At 38.3% G+C, this 23,680-nt stretch overlaps 2 protein-coding genes across 2 annotated transcripts in view; both read right to left on the bottom strand.

The window, feature by feature from the left end:
- GUCA1C (guanylate cyclase activator 1C) overlaps nucleotides 1-17,110 on the bottom strand; it is a 32,444-nt gene extending 15,334 nt beyond the window's left edge. Inside the window, exon 1 of the mRNA XM_069472580.1 lies at nucleotides 16,907-17,110. Within this exon, the coding sequence (XP_069328681.1) occupies nucleotides 16,907-17,110 (204 nt within the window). The remainder of the gene's footprint in view (nucleotides 1-16,906) is intronic.
- A 5,677-nt stretch (nucleotides 17,111-22,787) lies between these two features.
- The window catches only part of MORC1 (MORC family CW-type zinc finger 1), a 158,049-nt gene continuing 157,156 nt past the window's right edge, over nucleotides 22,788-23,680 (bottom strand). The window contains 3 exon segments of the mRNA XM_069471966.1: nucleotides 22,788-22,811; nucleotides 22,813-22,871; nucleotides 22,874-22,943. Coding sequence (XP_069328067.1) covers nucleotides 22,788-22,811; nucleotides 22,813-22,871; nucleotides 22,874-22,943 — 153 coding nt within the window.

Below are 23,680 nucleotides of genomic sequence, written 5' to 3' on the forward strand. Positions count from 1 at the left end.
TCAAATATACAAAAGCTGTTTTTAGCCTTTCTTCATCTGCCTTTCCTACTACTTGCTACCACTTCACTTTATTCATCCCTAGGAAAGCTATGGCTGAGACAAGGAAAATATGTTATTACAGAGTTGAAATTTATTTAAGATGACATCGACATATGATATCTCCAGATTCGGCAGGACATGACCATTATTTTTCAGAAACTGGACTGGAGGTATAGCAGATATAAATTGGATGGACAGTATCCAGCCAGAGGTACATCTGTTGCCAGGCCTTTCTCCTGGGGCTTTAGGGTTTGGACAATGAATACACCGGTCCCTTGGGGCGGTTATTGTGTGAGTTTACCAAAAGGTCACAGAAGCACCCTCCCTACAAAGCAGGCTTATTTATTAAGGTGATCCTCCAGAGTTTCCATAAAAACCTTTTATTTGATGATGGTTTGTTTCATTTTACAAGTTCCACCTCAGTGACCACATTTTTTGATGTCATCTGTATGATGAATGGCAACAGGCTAAATTGAGCAATGTTACCTTTAGAACATTTAGTATTTTATTTTTAGGCACAGTGCGTGGGTAGTCCTAACACCTTCCAACCTGGGCTCTAAAAACTCTGGGCAAGCCCTACCAGGAGATGAACATAAATATTTTCACTGTATGGTTTTTAAATGGACAGCCTGGTTAATCATACCTTTCTACTTAGACAAGAGCAGCCTCTTTTAAAATCTTCTGTAAGCAACACATTCATTTCCTATTTTCATTTCAGTATGCTGTTATACAGTCAGGCAAGTTAATGCTTACAATTCACAGGCAACTCTTCTTTCCTCTCTTTCTGTTGAGATTTGGTAGAAATTTGCATTGATGAGATGACTCTGGTACCAATGTAATTTAATAGCTTGTGTTAGTGTTGGGGAGAGTTTTAAGTAGATGCTTATTCTATAAATCAGAAGAAAACAATCAATGATTGTCTTCAGTTAATCTATAGATTTCAAAGGCAGAAGAGGAGGATAATTTTCCCCTAGAGAAGGTAAGGGGATGTCCTTGCAAATGTGATAAGGAAGAATGCAATAGAGAATGTCCAGAGGCTTTTCTCTGGGATGGCTCTGTTCTCTAGGGAACACTCTCAAGCTCACGTTTCTATATTGAGCCTCAGGAGTCCCACAGCACACAGAACTGCCGGGAGAAGTCTGATTCGTATTGGCCTGAGACAGAGTGGGGTTTATCAGCTCCCTGCATAAGAATCATATGGGGGATAATAAAATATGCTGAGTCCTAGACACTCCCCCCCAAAACAGCATCACAGCAGTTTGAGATATAGTCTAAAAGTCTGCATTTTAAAATGCTCCTGAGGTGAGTCTATGTATCCTAAGATTTGGGAACCATGGACCAAAGTGGTTTTTCTTATGGACACCTTTCTCTGTAGGCAATTTTCTCATTCCCCCATCTCTCCAAGTGGCTATTGAAATTGTGACTTATTCCAATGTGAATTTATGTAATCTTATTAAAACTAATTAGAAAAATGATTACCCACATGGCTCAGTCTCAGAATGACACATTCATAAGAATAAAGTCCAGCAATCAAAACTTAATTTCAAAATAATGGACAGTCTTTACTTGCATTTCTGGAACAAGTATGTGTTGAAAGAAATGTTATGGATTTCTTCTCAACACCCCTTTCCTCTCTTATCTGTTTTTCCACATATACTCTGCTGCTCAATTTTCAGTATTCTCCATTCCCTAGTCCTTCATTGCTTGCCCTAGCATGAGAACATTTCATTCTTTTACCCCACCAATTTTTATTATAATTCTGCATCACAAGATCCTAAAGAATTAATTTGCCAATGGCAGAATCCCCCTTTGAAGTTGAGGGAGGGGAAGATATTAAGAGTATGCAAAGCCAGAACCATTCTAGTGAGCCTCAGGAAAGGAGAGTTTGGGAGCATGCATATAAAGATAATTTTAATCCCAACACGTTTATAGATTTATATATCATGTTCTGGTGTGGATTCCAGGGAAGAGTTTAATAGGAGGTCAGGATATGGAAGCATGACAGGTTAGCAGGCCCGTAAGAGAGTTTGGCTCCATTAATATATTATGAATCATTTTGTAGATGGGGAGAGGCAAGAGAAAAAAATATATAGATTTCAAATTTAAGTTCTTTTCCTGGTCTCTGAAACATAAGGAAAATATAAGACCACTTTTAACATCTATAAATTATACAAAGATGGAAAAATACGTCGTTAATTTTTCCTTCCTACTATTCAATAGAGAAGACTTTTGAAGTGTAATAAAAAATAAGGAAGACAAGATCCTGTAGTGCTTCTGTCCTACAGAAAGCCCACAGGTGGGACACACAGTCTCCAGGCAATGCTCATGACCCACTATAAATTGCGGTTGTTTTCAGGATCTGATCAATTTGAAGCACAGATAGGAAGTTAAATTATATAGCTTATATGCATATGAAAACAATTATTTATTGCTAAGTATAAGAGCTACCATCATTTTTTTCACAACAGGAAAGAAAGAAAAAAGCCTATGTTCAAGTACTATGCTAGTCACTTTCCACGCATTATCTCTAAAACAACCTTGCATGTAGTCTTATTATTCTTATTTTACAGAGGCTAAAACTGACATTCAGAAAGGTTAAACTAATTTAATAACAAAATGAGAACGAGAATGAATCCAGGATTTAAACCCAGCCACCCTTGCTCTAAGCTTTATGCCACCCAACATTGCCCTCAGAACTCATTACGATTAAATTCCCTTTCTAGAAGAGGTGCCCAGACTTGAATGGATTGGATATACTCGATTTACTATGTTACTCTGGATTCCTGTATGTGAGAGATTTGGCAGTAGATGGACTCGTATAAAGTAAGGGAACTAGGAGGTGCTTGGAGATGAAAATGCTGCACCTCAGAGCCTGTGCTCTCTTCGTACTTGCTCAAGGAAAATCTGGTCTGGGTGCAATAAGCCGCTTAGCCTCAGGGAAACTTTGAGCCCATAGGGCTTTGGGGGCCACATTTCTGAATCCCTCCCACATCTGCCCCCACTGCCATCTGGCTCAGCAGGAGGAGATGTGTTCATTCTCTTGTCCTCTCATGCTTCCTGGTCTCTTTTGTGAACATTTTTCTGTACATTTTGGAATTTACTTAGTCTGTGCCTGCCCTGCCTCCACCAGCCCATGGGTTTAGCCTCCAGCAGCCTACAGAGGACAGTCTCCCTGAGCCTACAGTTTCCCCAGGAAATGTTCCCAGGTGTCCTTCCAAGATCTGATGTGTCCATCCTTGTCCTGCCTCAGTGGATCCTGTTCTGGTCCCCACCCATGCTCTTGGCTAGGAATCCACAGGTATCTTTTGCTGTGCAGCTGTCCTCACTTTGGCTCCGCATCCCTTCCATCCCCCGCCCCCACTGTCCCACCAGGGCCTCACACTTGCTTTACAGGCTGAACTAATCTTGCTATTCTCCCCACCCTGTGCAATTCCTGGGTGAAATCTCACTGCAGATACCATTTAATGTGCTTAATTTGGTCCCACCATTGCTCCCTCTCTGTTTGCCTGAGTGATCCCAGAAATAGATATAAAGATATTATCTTAGTATATTTCAGAAATATCTGCTTTAGGACTTTGTCCCAATGATTATAACCTGGGTAATGTCATTAAAAGAACTTAGCTTCATTTCATTGATTCCAGTCTTAGAATTTTGGTTCTGGACATTCTTCTAAGTGAAGTATCACAAGAATGGAAACACAAGCACCACATGTACTCACCATTAAACTGGAACTAATCAATCAACACCTATGTGCACATATGGAAATAACATTCATTGGAAATCAAACAGGTGGGGGGCAAGAGGGGATGGGCAAATTTACACCTAACGGGTACGATGCACACTATCTGGGGGATGGGCACACTTAAAACTTCGACTCAAACGGTACAAAAGCAATTTATGTAACCAAAACATTTGTGCTCCGGTAAGATTTTGAAATTAAAAAAAAAGAATTTTTGCTCTGGAAACAGTCTTTCACTTTCAGATGGGAAACAGACTGGACAAGTAATAATAATTATAATAAAAGTAATCACAGTGACAATGACAATTATTAGAATTGATGTAATACTTACTGTACACATAAGGCTAGGCATTGTGCTTCGCACATATGAGCTTATTTAACCCTAACAAGGCCCTACACAGTATTAACCAAGAACCATAGCATCCTGCGTTCTAGTAACATTAAGACCATGGAATTCTACTAAGGCTCAGCAGCAAAAACAAAACAAAACCAAAAACAAAAACAAACCCATGGAAATGGAAATTGTTATTACAGCAACTAATGATAAACCCCATTTATTCAATGTACCCTCTAGTTCTGGAAAACAGATAATCCAATTCCAATAAAAATTCCCCAAACTATAGACCCAAATTAAAACTATTTCCTCCCACAGCATTAACTTTCTGTTACTTTTCACAGCATTTGGATGTTTTCCTTCTTCCACATATGACATATTTCAATGACATTTTACCAGCTGTGGTGGGTGAGTGGCAACATATGAATGGAAACATCTGCCTGGAAACGGGTACTCAGATGGCCAAAGTAAGGAGACCCAGACAGCTAGTGTAAGCACATTATACCACTGGTCAATATTTGTCAGTGATATTTAATTTACATCCTAGGAACTTCAAAGAAAGTAGGCAATATAAGGGCCACCCCTATCATGTTAAATGCATACTAATTCCATTTGTGAATTTAAAAAATCTATAAGGGAAATGTTATGTACAGGATTTATGACCTAGCTCATCTACACCTACAAACACTAACAGCAAAGACAGTGTCTGTCAGACTCAGAATTGCTGGAATGTCTTAAGGGGAGACTCACCTCTGTAAGATCAGAAATATACTGCTGGGTTGGCAAACTGGTACGACTGCCATCTTTATGCACACTAGAGATCAGACATAATTGTTCTTGACCACAACTGTAAAAAATTTAAGGGTTCTGAGACAAAGTATACCTCATAATATTTATCAGTGAAGCTCCTGATTATGAATAGGTTTCCTGGATATCAGGAAACCCTGACCATCTGCCCCCAGAATGCAGCCAGTTCAACAGGTCCACTGTGAATCAGAAGTCACTCTTGTGAGTTTGGGGAAGGCAAGACAATTGTCCAAGTTTGAGCACTGCTGAATACTGTAGCTACTGAAGACCCAGGACTACAGCAACGGTAGCCTTTTGCAAGGAACTTTCCCAGGTAGCCAACATAACATGGGCTTCCTCTTATAAGCACATGTCTCTCTAAACTGATACTGCAAGACATAAAACAAAACCCAGCCTCACCCTCATTCAGTCAGCCTGTGTGCTAAGGGTGTTTTATTTCTCATGTAAAAGCGTAGATCTTTGTTCCTTAATAAATAGAAGAGGTGAGTTGAGGATGCATAATAGAAAATGGCAGAATTGATGGTGGGATGGATATAACCATATTACTTGCTTCAAAGCTGGATTTTTTTTACTAGGTCTGAAACTAAAATAAGAGTCAGAAAATTGCTTCTAAATTAATAGTTTTGGATCCAGAATCCCTTTCCTATATGTACCCCGGCACACACAGACTGCCACTTAGTTTTCTGCCAATTACACCGTGGTCTTTCTGGGATGGCAGCACTGCTCACAGCTGCCTACACATTAGAATCACTTGACAGCCTGTAAACAAAACACTGTTTAGATTCAGTTGGTCTGAGGTGGAAACCCAGCCACTGGTATTTTTGATAATTCCCCCAGGTGCTTCTCATACGTAGCCGGAATTAAGAACCACAATTGCCATTAAAATATATGAATTGTAAAAGCATATGTTTAAATGCATGCCAACTGGTAAAGCTGATGTCTATAACAGGTAAAATTCTGTAAGAGACTCAGCCAAATGTTGATAATTGACAGTAAATATAAAAATTCTCTGTAAATTACAAAGTGCTAAACAAATATGAGGTGTTATATGATCATCAACAAATGCTTCTTGAGAGCTTCCACGCTAGTAGCTCTGAAATGAGTAGCCTTGGTCTTTACCCTTACGAGGAGATTATATTAATGGTTTACGATCTAATAGATGGTCATTTGTTTCCAGTAAATTGTCTTGCGAATAGCAGCAGTAATTGTGGTCACTTGCAGGCCAGACAACCCAATACAGTGTTATAGGCTGCAGGGTAGCCAGGGGTTAATGAACAGCAGCAATTACGACACAAGTTAAAAGCCATGGTGCCTGCTCCAATTTTTAAGGGCTGCTACACAAAGAGAAAGCTAAGGAAGCAGATAACCAAAGGTCACTTCTGAATTTCAAGCAGAGCTGGGGCTCCCACGCATGTGTCCTGGGTTATACTAAAATGACAGTCAAACCATTTAATTAATTTCATTCTGTGACTGGCAACCACTGTAAGGGGCAAATGTTGCCCCAAACAGCATAAATGAATGTCCAAAGTACCAGGATAAATGAAAGATAAGAAATGGCAGGAAAACAACCCCTGCACCTGTATTTCACCTACATTATTTTACATGAGCTCAATGATAATGTAAGCAGGATAGGTCTTGTCCCAATTTTGGAAATGAAGTATTTGAGACACAGAGAGGTTAATGGCCTTGTCCAAGATTGCACACAGCAAGTAAGGGTCAGAGCTGGGACGAGAGTCCAGAAAGCCTCATTCTTCCTGAGGAGCTGCCTCCACCGTCCCCTTATTGAGCTGTGATTCACATTATAAAGAGATTCACAAGAGGGCTCATTTGGAAAAAAAAAAAAAAAAATAGCATGGATTTCTGACACAGTGAAGCTACGATTGGGTTTCTCCACAGATTAATAGGTAAACTACTATCACACACATTGTAGGAATCATATATTCAAATCCCACAGCCTGCGACTTCTCATTACTCTTCCTATACCAGGTTAAACACTCATGTTTCTAAGAAATCACTCTTCCTTCCCTCACTGCTGATTCCCAGGATTTGTCTGAAGCTGCTAATTGAAAATAACAACCTGAGAGTTTGCTCTGGCTCTCTGGCTATTTCGTTTTATCCTGGTGTTTTGTCCCAGTGTTTTACCCTAGTGCTGACAGCTGTTCTTCTGGCTTAAACGAGCACTCCATTTTTGGTCTGAGATCCAAACTCGTACATTCAGAGAAACCATTTTACCTTTCTCTGTAAGATCTGTGGAGTCCACGATAGGCAAGGACTTTTGACAAGTCTTTTAGACCCACTTTCCCCCCTTCTATTCCATTCCTTCTGCCACCAATAATCAGGCTTCTATTACCCCAGCTTTGCCCATCAGAAATAGCCTCACCCCTGCCTTCTTGCACCTGACAAATGATTATTCTTAGAGGAGTTTCGATGTAGTTTAAGAGCTGACAGTGACATTCTATTTGGATACAACCCAGATGCCTAGGTGTGGCCCTGAGGGCCATTCATTTACCTTCATACCTATTATAGCAGCAAAAACATGAGACAGAAGTCAGAGGCTCCACAGGCTGACTTTCTGCTCTGAGACTCTCAGGGCGAGTCACTCCTGGCAGGCACCCCAGTGCTCTGAGTGCCTCATTCCTCACCTGGGATACAAATGAGGTCCCAACAACGGGCTGGTTATCTGCATGGAGCCAAAGACACAGGTGAGACTAGACTGCGGCCCCCAGTTATGCTCTAGCAGTAGCCGCCTGCCTCAGTCAGGTCCCCCAGGTGCCCTCTCCTCCAAGCTCACACTTCAGTTTGAGTTGTTCTCTCCCTTGCAGTTCTCACCTCCCTTGTTAAAGGTGGAATGCCACATCAGTTAGAGCACAGTCTTTGGTGTCACTGCCAGCATCGCACTCTTGCCGTGCAGTTTTCGGCAAGTTATTTAATCTCTCTATGACTTAAGTTTCTTAAATGTAAAATGAGAATGATAAAAATAGTACCTATGCTATAATAATGTTGTGAGAATTCTATGAGATAATAAATGTAAAGTGCTTAAAACAGTGACTGGCACAGAAGTATTCAGTGTTACCTCTTTATTAGTAATAATGCAATCACTTCTTTCAAAATCCCAAAATGCCTTAATTTCTCCAGGAAGCCTTTCCTGACTAAGTCCACCTTTTAGATTTTGTTGCATCTTTCAATCCCAATCCCAGTGAATGTACAGTCCTGCTATAGTCTGTTACATTATACTGCCTTGTTTTATTCCTTGGTTATTTAATCTCCACATATCTTTTCTCCTCAATCAGATTGTGAACTGAGGGCACAGAAAATTATGTGTTCCATTTACTCACCCTCCCTCAGCCCCACATGTGATTTTTCTACCATTACCTACCCACGGGATGGAAGAATTTCCCAGTAAACCATCGAGCATATCGCCGGGTATGGTCTAAAAGCAGCCCTGTAACACCATGAGCCCATTGAGAGCCTTGAAACTAGAGAGTTAGTACAATGTTTTGCCCTCTCTCAATCTTTGATTCTTTATTTATTTCCTTTTATTTTTTGAGGATGTATCTATCTTCCCCACTAGATTGTAAATTCATTTGAGAATCGGGACCAATTCTTATTCATCCTTGTGCCTTCCTTCTTTCCACCATGCCTCCAGGTGCCCAATAAATATTTGCGGATGCAGTGGGCTAATAATACGCTGTGTTAATGATGTGACTTTGCTCCCGGTAATCCCTCCTGTCATCCAGCTCTCCCCGCATTCATAAAGACATTTATTGCCTGAGAGATAAGTCATTGTAGCAGAAAAGCAGAAATCAAGAGTTCTTCCTTAGCTCTTGAGTTTCAATGATTTAAGCCACTTAGGATTCAGAGCATAAAATTTATGCCATAAACAAAAGATTTAGAAGAATACATAATTAGAGGCAGTTTTTGTAGTTTCTCCTGGCTACTCTCAAACTAGATAAAGATTCCATAGGGTGGGAAGATGTGAAATAAGGAAAAGAAGAGAGAGTTGCCAGACATTGGGTGGGGCTGGGGAGAGGGAATGGTGCTTCTCTGTGAGGGCCAAGAACGGTTGGGCGGATAGATAATGGAAACATGGGGCTTGGCAGATGGAACAGCAGAAGCACCTGTGATTCACTGCCTGGGTAGGAACACAGCAAGTTCCCCTGGACCTAGCACAGCTTGGGAGAAAATGCTGGAAGGTGTATCTGGCCAGACAAGCCTGAGCCAGCCTAAAAAGCTTCCATGCCTTGGAGCATAAAGTAGCTAAGAGAGAATCTGCCTACGAGGCTTAGCTGTGCAGAGACAACAGCTCTCTGAGTGAATCAGAAGATAAAGAGAAACGCTGTCTTTGCAAATACCAGTGTGGACAAATGCTTCCCCAAGCCCTATTAATACCTTGAGGTTTAGATGCACCCTTGGAGTTTACATGCAACGCTATAGAGTGGAAGGAGAGCCTTCCCTGGTAAAATGAGGACTCAAAATAAAAATTAACTTCATTATGGAGAACTAAAGTTACATTTCTTGAATGCCTGAGTATGGTGAGCTGAAATTCTTATCAGATACACAAATAAGAAATAAATTTTAAAATTTCCCTTGAGATAATTACTGTAATAGGCACTAAGTAACAATTTGGAAGGTATGGTGGCTCATCTAAATATGGTGGGGAAAAAAGGAGGGAAAGAGAGCAGAGAATGGAAAGGAAAGAAGTGTACATCTGAAAATGAGGCTACTGAAGTTGTCACTTCCCTATGATTCTATTTAATCACTGAGTAAACGTGCACCATCTACTGTATGCCATCATACTGTGTGTCCATTCTGGGGAAATGTGAGATTTGAAGGGGATAATAATCATTTTATTCTTCTTTTTTCCTGCATTGTTGTTTCACGAGGATGAATTAAGGCACCACTTACACTTAAAAAGAGAAAGGCGACACGGAGATGGACAAACCAATGATCAGAAAGAAGACAGCGCGCCTGGAGTATAGAACTCAGGATGAGTAGCTGGGCCAGGTGCTCCTTTGTTTTTAGCAGAGAAGGAAGTTCCACCTGTGCACTCGCTAGGAGTAGTGCCTGGAGTGCAGGTGCATCTCTAGAACAGCAAGTCAGTGCCAGAGAACAGGTGTTTTGCATCAATCTCCAGGTGAAGCCTGTGGAAAACAGTGCAGCCTCCACCCACATTCACTGCCTTTTGGAAACCAATAGCCAGCAACAAAATCTACATTTTCTCTTCTATCTTAAATGCTTACCAGTCTGTCACTAGCTTCTGCTTTCGCAGTGGCGGTGGCTGTGGCCAGTCCTTGGAGCCCACCTAACTTCAAGTTCTACCATCTCACCCTGTTTGGGTTTAATACCGATGCAAGAGCCACATACTTTCATCTTGTACTTTTTTAATGGAGACTTTATGTTTTGACAAGGTTACTCACTGCCAAGTTTGGGCCAGGCTAGAACATCAATTCAGTAGAATTTCTATAATAGAATGGTCAATTCCTAGTTGTAGAAACTGAGAAACTTATGTTGTCTGTTGCTCAGAGGCAGACCTTAATTTTGAGGAAAGCAGTTTCCTTCACTGATCTCATCCACTATTTTATGCTATCATCTTTAAACAGTTTTAAATCAGCTTTTAATTATGTACATAGAAAATGTACATATTTAAAATTAAATACAACTAAAAGGCTTATATCTAACAACTGAAATTTTGGGTTTTTTTTCTAGCTTTTACTTACATGTTTGCAATAACATGTGTATTCTGCTTGTTTTGATTTACCAATTACACAAATTATCTATTTACTTCCTGGTATAGTAAAAGGGAAGTATTCCATTCTATTACCCTCACACACAATGCAGTGGTATACTGGAACCTGTTTTACCTGCTAGTGTGAGCTGACTGTTAAGTTTTCAGGAGTTTTACAAGCCAATTATTAAACAATTGTTAGCTTGAAATTGATTATGGTGGGAGTAAATACGCCACGGAAATCAGCAAATGTTACCAGGGCTTTTTCCCCCCTAGAGAACTAGCTTAACATTTACCAGCATACTATTGTTCTTCCTCCATATTCCCTCAATTGTAGTTAATCTAAAAGTCAGAGTTTCATTTTAATGATTGTAGTAAATTTTGTTCTCTGCATAGCCAAGTGGCATGCAAAATTATTAACTTCCTTGTTTTATAGGAAGTTAATAATTACTTCATTGTTATCAAGCTGACACCATCTGAACCTAGTAGACAATTCACTAAAAGTGAGACAACCAATAATTATGTGCCTGTGAAGTATTCTTGCCAAAGGAGTGAACCTGAATCTATTTAAGCTTCTACAGCTAAATACCAGTTTACAGGTAATATGAAGACCAGAAAGCAAGTTAGATGACACAACAGAACAATCAGCTAAATTTAGATGCAGGCTATTACAGAACCAATGACTCACTTTCTCTGATGAATCAAAAACATAAAGGGGTCAGGAGATGATTAGGGAGCTAATATAGAAAAAATGGAGACAAGAGTCATAAGGACAATTGCAACATAAGGCCCTTGTTTGGATTCTAGGACAAATGAAGGATCTGAAAACATGTATGCTTGAGACAATCAGGAAAATCTTCCCATAGACCAGGTATGAGATGATATTCAGAATTATTAGTTAATAATAACGTGTTGCATATTTCAAAATTGCTAAAAGAGTAGATTTTAAATGTTCTCATTACAAAGAAATAAGTATATGAGGTGATGGTTGTGTTAATTGGCTTGATTTAATCATTCCACACACACACACACACACACACACACACACTCTCTCTCTCTATATATGCAGTATATCATAACATAGCACTGTATCCCATAAATATATATAATTGATATTTATCAATTAAAAATTTAAAAAGGAATTATTACTTTTGTTAGGTATGATGACATAGTAGTTTATGTTTTTAAAATGTCCTTATTGGTATAGATGAATAATGATGTATTTGCAGGAGAAATAACATAATGTTGGAATATTTTTTCTTCTAAAAAATCCAGAAAAAAATATAGGAGGACAGATGAAACAAAAATGGCAAGGTTCTGATAATTGTCGATGCTGGGTGATGGGTCTATGAGAGTTCATTATTCTCTTTTGTATGCATACAAATTTCATAACAAAAATTTGTAAAGTTGTTTCATTTTAAATTTTGATAGCCTTCCTTGTGCTTAGCCTTGTTATTTTTTTCAAATGCACCAAATTGGTTAAAAATTAACAAATTAATATTGTTTCTGAAATCCTCAAACTTAGTAGTTGCTCCATCAATGCCAATGTTTTAGATTTTCATCCCAGTGTCCCCCTTTTTCCTTTCCAGTCTGGATTAGCAGCTCATTGGGCTTTCTGCGTATGGCTGTTGATCGGGGCTTTCCTTTCCCATGACCTGGGACCTCCCTTATCTGTTTTCCTATATTGGATTTTTCTCTCCCCATTCATTGAAATATTCCCCTAGTTTTGCTGGAGCACGTGCTCCAGTAGCGTCCCAAGAAAAAAATAAGTGTGAAGTAAATTTTTTAGGTTTGGCGTGTCCTTATTTTCTTTGTGTATTTGATTAAGCTTGATAATTTTCCTCTGAATTTTAGGGATGTTTCTCCATTTACTTCCAGCTTTTGGTGTCTGTGTTAAGAAGTTCAATGCTATTTTGATTTCCACTTCTCTGGGTTTCTTTTTCTTCTTTCTTGAGATTTTAGGATCTTCTCTTTATCGCTGTTATAAAATTTCTTAGTATGCACCGTAGGTTGGTCTCTTTCTATTCCTTGTGCAACTTGCCTCTAACAGGTGTGGGAAATTTTTCTGGTTTCTCTTGTTATAATCTTTCATTTCATTTTTTAATAATCTTATATTTTCTCTGGCCCCCTTTCTGTGAGTCTTATTAATAGGATATCAGACCTATTAATCCCAATTTAAGGATTTTATTTGGAGAAATGCTTGTGTGGAAGGAAATAGGAAGGGAGTCAGGAAAGGGTGGGCCAGCTGTCAGACTAGGATGCTAACCTGACCCAGGTGAAGAAAACAGGGAGTGTGTCCTAGACACCCCTAGAACCTAACGTCCAGCAGAGCTGCCAGGGGATCCTTAAGCCAAAGGCTGCAGACAGAAGAGTCCCCTGTCTGTTCGGAACTGGTCAGCCTTAGTATTTCTTCTGCACTCAATCATTGGTAGTAGTCTAAGCCCAGGCAACATGGACTCAGCGCAAGCACGGTTTTGGATTTCACAGTGAAGCATCTGGGGCATTGGTCAATTACCTTCCCCGAGGTCTGAGGTGCCATCATCATGGACACTACTATAAAGTAGGTTCCATTATCACTGTTATGACTGAATGTGTTCACTTATGTGATGTGCTTAGAGCAGTGTCAGACACATTGTGGGTACTCAGAAAGTGTATTTTCTCCAGCTTTATTAAGGCATAATTAATTGATGCAAACATTATATATATTTATGGTGTACAACGTGATGTTTTGATACATGTATACATTGTGAAATGATTAAATCAAGCTAATTAACATGTCCACCACCTCACATACTTATTTTTTGTAGTGACATTTAAGATCACCTCTTTTAGCAGTTTTCAAGTATACAATACATTATTATTTACCACAGCCACCATGCCATACGATAGATACCCAGGACTTACTCATCCTGCATAAATGAAACTTTGCACCCTTTAACCAACTATCATTACTCTCCACCGCCAACTCCAGTGCCTGGAAACCACTATTCTACTCTCTGATTCTATGAATTTGATTTTTTTAGATTCCACATATAAATGAGGTCACGCAATATTTGGGAATTCTATTTTTAACTTTTTGAGAAACCTCCATGCTATTTTCCATAATGGCTGTACTAATTTATATTTCCACCAACGGTGTACAAAGGTTCTCTTTTCACCACATCCTTGACACTCACAAAGTGTTAACTATTGCTACTGAGTGCTAAGAAGCAGCCCAGGATGGTATGTGATTAGCCAAATGAATTGTTACACATTTTATGCTCTAAACTTCAGGATCCATTTACTTTTACGTTGAGTACTATTTTAATGGACTTGGCTAGCTTGAGTACAAGTCATCCCCAGATTAGAAATGACACATAAAAAGAGATCAAAAGCTTATTAGTATTGTAACAACAAGAAAGCTGTGAAATGTGAGTTTGATAGCAGAATAAGACACAGAAAAAACAATAAAAAGCAAACAAAATGACAGAAGCACATACTTTTAGGGGTTTTAACATTGGGAAACTTAGCTCCAGAAACTGCCACAGAACATTGGTGCCTCACGGTATTACAGAAAATGTAACAACTGATGTTCATAACAATGACTGATGTATCAGCAAAATGCTTTATCAGCACTTTGAGGAGGTAGGAAAGTATGAAGTGCATTTTAAAGTGATTTCCATACACAATACTTACAAAAAGAAAAAATATTGCATGATCTCATTTATATGTAGAATCTAAAACGATTTAAAATATACAGAGGTAGAAAACAGAACAGTGGTTACTGGGGGCAGGAGGTGAAGGTGGGGAGGGGAGGGAGGAAATGTGGAACTGTAGCTCAGAGCACACAAAGTGGCAGATATGTAGGATGAACAAGTCTAGAAATCTCATGTACAACGTAAGGGCTATAAGCAACAAAATTGTACTGTATATAGAATTCATGCTAAATGAGTAGATTTTAGTTGTTCTTAATACAAAGACAAAATTAAAAACTGGTAACTATGTAAGATGATGGATCTGTTAATTTGGCTCACTATGGTAATCTTTTTTACGGTCTACATGTATTCCACAACATCATGTTGTATACCTTAAACATACACAATTTTAAAAATAAAAATTAAAAATTAAAAGGGAGTTGAACTAATTAAAAAAATATAAAACTGCAGGGGAGCTCCGTACAAATAATAAATCCTCGGGGATTCTGGACAGCTCATAGTTTTATTGATTCATCTGATTAAACACATGGCTCTTTTTTGTTTTTCTGTGCGTAGTTCCACATCATTTCTTAGTATCACCTGATAATGAACAATCCTTACTCTTCTCATTTTAAGACCTGATTTTATGTTGAGATCCCCACACCTTTTGTGGCATTTGTCATCACTGTGTAGGCTCACTTGCTTCCTAGGCAAACAGAGTCTCTATGATAAATCATGAATATCAGCAGAAATTCCAAGCCATCTAAATTAAGCTTCTGACGTGGGTTTGGCCATTTTTGTGACGGGCACAGAGAGGGCTCTCACTCCAGTGGCACACACCTCAGCACGTCTGTTTTGACAGTGTCTGCCTCTTCTTCCTTGACAGCAGGCTGAATTTTGACAGCAGAACCCTGTTTCCACTCAGCCTTCCTTTGCACATGTTCCTGTTTTTGCATATGAACCACTGACACACAGTGCATTCACAAACACTGGGTTAACAACAAAATCGCTGGCGTGGGATATAACATCAACACCTCTGGAGAGTAACTATAGAACTCTATGATAGCTCATTTTCTAACCTCTCAGGGGTACTATCAAGAGCCTGAAAAGCTGCTGTCTAGAGCAACAGCCTTCCGTCCTGAAACTGGGCTGCTTACAGCAGGCACAGGGGGATAGCAAGAGCCACTCAAAAGACTGAAACATAGAAAAAGAGAGAGAAAGACAGAGAGAAGAGAGAAACGAGTTTGAGAGCTGAGAGACACACACTACAAGCAAATAGAGACAACATGACAACATGCTCATAGTATTTGGAACATATTACAGGGTTAAGAACAAAAGCAGAATCAGCTTCATTTTCCCGCTGATTTGTAAGCTCCTTGGGGGCAGGTCTCCTTTCACTTGCATCTACACTAAATAAAATTTATGAGGAAGAAAACACTGTCAGGCTAAACAGGCAGTGTTGAATTCATGTTTGATAATAAAGCATAAAAGACAATGTCCTAAAAGAAATTGATTCCCAACATTGCTATTAGGAGTAAAATAGCAGTTAATTTTGCACGGGTTTAATTTTCCCCAGTTCCTGGTTGTCACCTCCTTTTAAGCCTGTTTCTTGGCATTGGAAAAGGGATCAAAATTTGTGCTAAATTCCATACAATGGACAGCATGTCTTTTTAAAAATTGTATTCAATTAGTTATCTCTACTTTCTCTCCTATTATCACTTTCACAGCCTTCTGAAGTCATCTGTTTTTCTATTTGTAGTATTTTCCACCTTCCCTCTTATTCCGGTCAGCATCCGCACATTTTGAAATACACAAATCTACAGGTAAAGTGACTGAAATACACAAGGAAATCCAGGCAGAACTTGAGCCTGGTATTTCAGGTTGTTAATTTTTGTCTCATTTTTTCTGTTCCATTTCTTCTTTTCTCTGCACATCTTTGTATTTTTTCAAGAAATGAAATTAAATGTACTGTAGCTCCTCAAGAATGAGTAAATTCAAGACAATGGTTGAATAACAATCTTTAGAAACTAAAATTTGTCTGAATTTAAAACCATAAGTTGTTTTGATTTTCCACAAACTAAATTGGTCAGATATGAAAAAAAGTATCATAAAGCATTCTAACTCTTGATTTGAGTACAGACAACATGTTGGCTAATTTGTATTGATTTTTATCTGCCAATCTAGATGCAATCTCATTTTTAAAAGCAGATTCCTGTAATTTGCTTTTCTATAAAATGTCACCAATGCATTAAATACTTTGAAAACAGTCTTTGTAAATCAATCTGCACTTACTAGATTTATTTAAACGATAGCATTAGAATTCCATGCCGAGATTTAATTTGGTTTTAAAATAACTCCCTACATGCAGAACATTTCCAAGAGCAGAGAGGCTAGTTCCCAATTATTTTCACGCCGTCAGTGCTAAATGTGTTTAATGACTCACTTACCTACAAGCTGTGGGATGTCTGGAGACCTCTCTGTTCAGTGGGATACACATATTTTACCTAAGGCTATTTTATAGGGAAAAAAAAAGGAACTAATGCAGAACCACAGCATTTTCAGACCAAATGAAAAGTAAAATTTCTTACCTTGTTCATGTCAAAGGTATTATAAACTTGATTAACATGGTGATTGGCCTTTTGATTCAGACCCTGCAGACCCAAAAGTGTCTTAAATTCATGTAGTGTTTGCAAGCCGGATGGATATTCCATCATAAATGTTCTGTACCACACATAGGTCTCTTGTGTAGGAATTGCTGTCTGACCACCAGCTATAGACCCACCGTTCCCCATTGTGATCCACAGTCTGCAGTGTTTTCTCAGGTTGTTTTCATGTAAGTTTTCTCTGGATTTAGTCTCTCACGCTTCACTCAAACTTGAGGTTAACATATGCCCTCAGAAAGCTACTCTAAACCTCTTACTGCTACAGGCTAAATAAGAATAGAAAGCCAGTGAGATTAACTCATCTGCACAGTTTTAAAACCAAGGTCACTTACCCCTAACTGATGGTATTGTGCTTACAGCCATCCAGAGGCGTGTAGTTTCCTGTGAAGGGCAGAAGCACTGTTTTAGAGAGGGTAATCCTTGCAATGTTGTTGGCCAGAAAATTATGCCTACATTATTGGGTGGTGCAGCAGGTCTAACGGAAGAAACTTTGGGTTGCAATCAGAATATTACCTTATTACCTACCTTATAACATTGCAACATTACTTAGATTCTCATGTCACAGTCTCTCCATCTGTAAAATAGTAGTAACAGCATCTGCACTCAGTACTGTGAAGATAAATTTAGATGAACATTTTTACATGGAAAAATTATACATTCTGAGTGTTGTTGAATTAAAAGGAAGTCTATGTATAAGAAAGGAAAATAGAGATTATCACATAATTATAGTAAGAAGAGTTGCAGATGTAACAGACAGTAAAGTGTGGTCTGAAGATAAAGAAACATACGGGCCTGTGACTTCTGGCATTGTTCTTCCTTCCCACTCCCCACCCCCGTTCCTGTCTTTTCTGTCTCTCAGCTATACACATGGGCTTGGCCTGCCAGCTTTATAGCACTCCAGTTGCCTAATGTGGCCAGTCTTGTACCAGCCAAGCCACAATTGCCAATGGACTTGGGAATAGGGTCAATGGACCTAAGAACTTGTATCCATGGTCCAGTAATGAAAATGATTTGCCCTGTGTGGTTCGCAACCCATTTTGCTACAAATCATACTTAGAACCAGATGACCACAGGTAGAAATAATGTAATTATGTTACTGCTAAATTCCAGTTCTACTCTTGTAATCTCACTCAATTCTTTATCCTATTTCCATTTTGGCTCAGTTCATATATCTGGTTTCTGCCTTTGTTCCTATTCGTTAGTCCTGATTACCCATTCAAAATCCCAGATTCCCCAAGAACTGAAACCATTGTGGCCTACGTGAACCTCCTTGACAGGAAGTGGGGCAGTTAGGGTGACTATGATTAACTTTTCTTTCAAACATACCAATGTAGACTTTCAATAGGACAATTCTATTTCATAGAGTGAAATAATAGGTGTTCAATAAAGTCATAGAACTTTGGAACTTACCCATTCGGAAGTATTACTTAAAACCATTACAGTGATTTCTTGTGCAGAGTAAAAAGAACAAAAATGAGATAGTGAGGACTCAACCTTGGGGATTATTCAGTTAGGAATATGAGGACTCTCCTGCCAGAATTTCTAAATGCCTGCCAGAAGGATGTTCAGAGGCTTTGACTTAGCACCATTAACATTTTTAATCACCAACTTTTAGATTAAGGAAAATGGATACTGATGGTGGTAGAAGGAGGTAATGCAAGTTTTCAAGGGGCAAGAAAATCCCTGGTGGAGGGAAAACTTTGCACAGATCAAGAATAAAATGACCTGAGATCCAGAAACTATTTCTTCATATGCTTTTTAAAAAATCTTCATAAGCCCAGCACAAGAGACTAGAAGGCAGAGGGAGAATTGCTTGAGGCAAGGAGTTTGGGACCAGCCTAGGCAACAGTGAGACTGGTCTCTACAAAAAAGTAAAACAATTAGCCAGGTGGGGTGGTGCACACAGGTAGTCCCAGCTACTCAGGAAGTTGAGCTGGGAAGATCACTTAAGCCCACAAGTTGGAGGATGCAGTGGACTACATGATAATTAGACATGCAAAGATACACAGGACAATACTGAAAAATAAAATTAACTAGCCCTACTGAAACAACATTGGTCTGGCATGACAAAAGATGGAACACTCAATTAAAAAAAAAGAGATTTTTTTTTCTTTTTTTAGAACGAGGCTCAAATATAAATAGGAATTTAACATGCAATAAAGGTGGCATTGCAGATCAGTGGGGAAAGGATTCATTTTTCAATTAATAATTCTGGGATGATGCTGTGGCCATCTGAAAATACCAACACACACATCTACATGCACAAAGCTGGATTTGTAACTTACTTCTTAGTCCAAAATAAATTCTGGATGAATCAAAGGTTTAACAATATAATTATTAACATCATTATAAGAAAACAAAGTTGTTTTATAATTTTAGCATGGGAAAGTCCTCTTTAAATATGATTACATGAAATCGACCTAAGTGTCCATCAGTGGATGAATGGAGAAAGAAATTGTGGTACATATATACAACAGAATATTATAAAGCCACAAAAAATGATGAAATCCTGCCATTTGAAACAGTATGGATGGAACTGGAGAAAATTATTTAAGTAAAATAAGTCAAGCACAGAAAGACAAATCTTGCATGTTCTCACTCATATGTGGGAGCTAAATATTAAAAACAATTGATCTCATGGAGACAGAGAGTAGAATGATAGTTACCAGAGGCTGGGAAGGGTAGTGGGGAGGGGCAGGGTGGATAAAGTAGGGATGGTTAATGGATGCAAAAATATAGTTAGTTAGAAAAAAATATGATTACAGAAGCCATAAACAAAAGCACATTAAACTAAAATCTTAAAAAAATCCCACATGAATCAAAACACTATAAAAACACAAAAAATAAAATTTCAAAGAAAATATTTGTAATACATATTATATAAAAAAGACAATTTTCCTAATGTGAAAAATAGTTCTTATAAACCAGTAAAAAAAATAGCTACCACCATAGGAAAAAGGTCAAATTCGAAAATTCAAATGACTTTTAAACATATAAGATGCTCAACTGCACTCAAAATATAAGAAATATACAGTAAAACTACAAGGATATATCACTTTTGATTAGTCATTTGATCAGCAAATATTGATAATTCACTGGGCAGATGAAGGTGAGAGGCAACAGATACTCATACATTGCTGTAGGAGTGTATATTAATAAAATTTTTATGGAGTGCTATTAGGCAATATCTATTAATGATAAAATGTATGAACCCTTTGACTCAGCAATTCATCTTCTAAGATAATTGACAGGTATAATTGTACATGTGTGAAATGAACAAATTTACAAGGATATTCACTGTTGTGTACATGTAAATCCAAAAGAACTGAAAAATCAAAATAGTCATTGATAAGGGAATAGTTAAATAAACTTAGTATTTCCATAGAATGGAATAATAAGGAACAGTTAAAGATACTGAGATTATCTCTCAGTACATGTATACTATTACATATACTGTTTATTATTACATGATCCTGATATGGAATGATCTTAAAGGTATATTGAGTGGAAAAAACCAACAGCATCTTTTGGATGCTATTACATCCTTATTTACAGCTACGTAATTGTTTATATGGTTTTATACACATTGATTGTTTGGGAATGGATTTATGAGTAACTACTAAAAGCATGCCTCTTGAAAAGAGTAATTAAGTGGCTAAAAATGTCTGTTTGTGTCCTTTGCCCACTTTTTTTTCGTCCGGGGTAGAATGCAGTGGCATCATAATAGCTCACTGCAACCTCAAACTCCTGTGTTCAAGTGATCCTCTTGCTTCAGCCTCCCGAGTAGCTGGTACTACAGGCATGCACCACGACGCCTGGCTAATTTTTCTATTTTTTGTAGAGACAGGGGTCTCACTCTTCTTGCTCAGGCTGGTTTCGAACTCCTGAGCTCAGGTGATCCTCCCACCTCAGCCTCCCAGAGTGCTAGGATTACAGGTGTGAGCCACCGTGCCCAGCCTCTTTGCTCACAATTTAATGGGGTTGTTTTTTTTCTTATTGAGTTGTTTGAGTTCCTTGTAGATTCTGGATATTAGTCCTCTGTTGGATGCATAGTTTGAGAATATTTTCTCCCATTCTGCAGGCTATCCATTTACTCTGTTGATTATTTATTTTGCTAGGCAGAAGCTTTTTAGTTTAAATAAGTACCACATGTTTATTTTTGTTTCATTTGTTTTTGGGGTCTCAGTCATAAATTCCTTGCTTAGGCCAATGTCCAAGAGAGTTTTTCCTAGGTTTTCATACTGATCATCAGATAAATGCAAATTAAAATCACAGTAAGATACCATCTTAGTCCAGTTAGAATGACTATTAAAACGTGAAAAAAAAATAGATGTTGGAGAGGATGTGGAAAAAGGGAACACTTATACACTGTTGGTAGGAATGTAAATTAGTACAACCTCTACGGAAACAGTATGGAGATTCCTCAAAGAACCAAAAATAGATCTACCATTTGATACAGCAATTCCACTACTGTATATCTGCTCAAAGGAAACATATCAAAAAGATATCCACACATGTATGTTTATCACAGCACTACTCACAATAACAAAGATATGGAACCAACCTAAGTGCGCATTAATTGATTAATAAAGAAAATGCGGTACACATTACACACACACACACACACACACACACACATGGAATACTACTCAGTCATGAAGGCCATTATGTGAAATAACTAAGAAACAGAAAGTCTAACACCACATGTTCTCATTTATAAGTGGGAACTAATTTATGAGTACACATGGACACAGAAGGTGGAATACATTGGCCTTTGGAGACTCAGAAGGGTAGGAGGGTGGGAGAGGAGTGTGGGAGGAGAAATTACCTAACAGGTACTACGTACACTAACTGGGTAAGGGTTACACAAAAAGCCCAGATTTTGCCACTATGCAATATATCCATGTAACATATCTACACAGGTACCCCACAAGGGAGGAGGGAAGGAAAGAAGGAAGGGGGGGAGGGAGGGAAGGAAGGATGAAAGGGAGGGAGGAAAGGGAAGGAGAAAGGGAGGGAGGGAGGGAAGAAAGAAAGAAAAAGAGAGAGAAAGAGAAGAAACAAAGAAAGAGGCTAAAGAGAAGAATGGGACAAAGAGTTTTCACTGTATTTTGTTTCCTGTGTTCTAAATTTTTTACTATGTATGTATATATAAATTAAAATTATACAATATCACAAATGAATATTAAAAGTTTTATTATTTTTGTTCAAAGTTTCAGACATTTCTAAACAAACAAATAAAACAACCAGTTATCAAAGAAAGTGCAAAAATACAATTTTCACATGTGTGTAATATACATACATATTATGCTTAGGAGGTATATTCTTTTACTATGACTAAATAATAAAATTATAACATAAACTATATCTCAAAGTTTTTTGGAGGAGTGATATTTTCTGCTTTACTGAGTATTGGCTATAGCGGAGAAAGTGTGTAATGTCTTTCTTTTTGAACATCGTTTCAAGAGGAGGTGAATCTGCAGTCCTTTGTATACTGATTTTGAACACCACAAGTTTTGCAATCTTTTAAGTAAAAACAAAATTAAGCTTGAGTGACATTTTCATTTTTCTTGGTAGCTCACATGGGAATTGGAGTACTCTAGAAATTATTTCTGAAAGAAGATAAAGAATTAGGAAATGGGATTGGGGGATATATAAATTGTAAATCAGTCTCCATTTCTGAAGTACACAATTTTCTTAGAGTTAAACAGGGTGAACTTTACAGTAACAAAAAAGGAAAATTTTTTGAAAACAATTTTCTAATTTTCTTATTAGAATTTTTAAAAGAGAATATCTTTGCTGACTTTTAATTTTGAGAAGTTCTTTCATTTCTTTTCTAAAGGCAGACTATGTCCTACACCTACAGTCACTTTATCTAAAGTGTTCTGGGAAGGAGATGATCTTCTTTAAGCAAAGCTTCTAAATAAGTGTCAATCTGCTCCAGGTCATCTGCGGGACCACCCTGGAAAAGAGAAGCAACAATCAAACCTGGGAAAGAAGCTACAGAGTTTACTCCTGCAATCTGGGTGGCCCCCTAACAGTCTTACCCATGATGCACGTACTAACAAAACCCACCTTGCATCTGAATCATGCTTTTAACCTTTCAAGGCGTTTTCTCATTTAATTTCATTTTATTTTCACAAGTGGTTAGGAACTTGGATCATTTTTTTTTCTTTAGTGGAAGTTAGTTCAACTGGTTTTTTTCTCCCTTATCTTTAATGACTTGTCATTTCTTAAGGCCCCTCTACCTCAATCTCATCCTTCTGTTGTATAGTCTCTCATTTCCCATTTTTAAAATTCATGAATCTTTACTTTTGTAGGCAAAAACAGACAAGTAGGTAAATTTTGACTCCTCTGTTTCTTCTCCTTCCATTTCAGCATCTTTTCCCTCAACCCCTGGCTCGCTGCCCTGATCTGTCCTTCTTCTTCATTCTCCCCTCTCCTTTTCCCCAGCTCCCTGCTGGGGCAAATTCATGCTCTCCTTCCCTGGGCTTCTTGGTCCATGGGATGGCTGCACATATACTCCCTCTTTACTGATCTAAAACTCACTCCCTCAGGACCAACCATGCAGTCAACCAGCTCTTCAACTGAGGTGAGGCAGAAAAGAATTTTTAGGAAGGACCTTCCAGAACCAATCCCAGCTTTATTACTGTTCCCACTAACTGCCCAACACCACCATCCTTGTCTCCCCATCTCTTC

The sequence above is a fragment of the Eulemur rufifrons genome, chromosome 7, assembly GCF_041146395.1.
Source record: "Eulemur rufifrons isolate Redbay chromosome 7, OSU_ERuf_1, whole genome shotgun sequence".
NCBI lineage: Eukaryota > Metazoa > Chordata > Mammalia > Primates > Lemuridae > Eulemur > Eulemur rufifrons.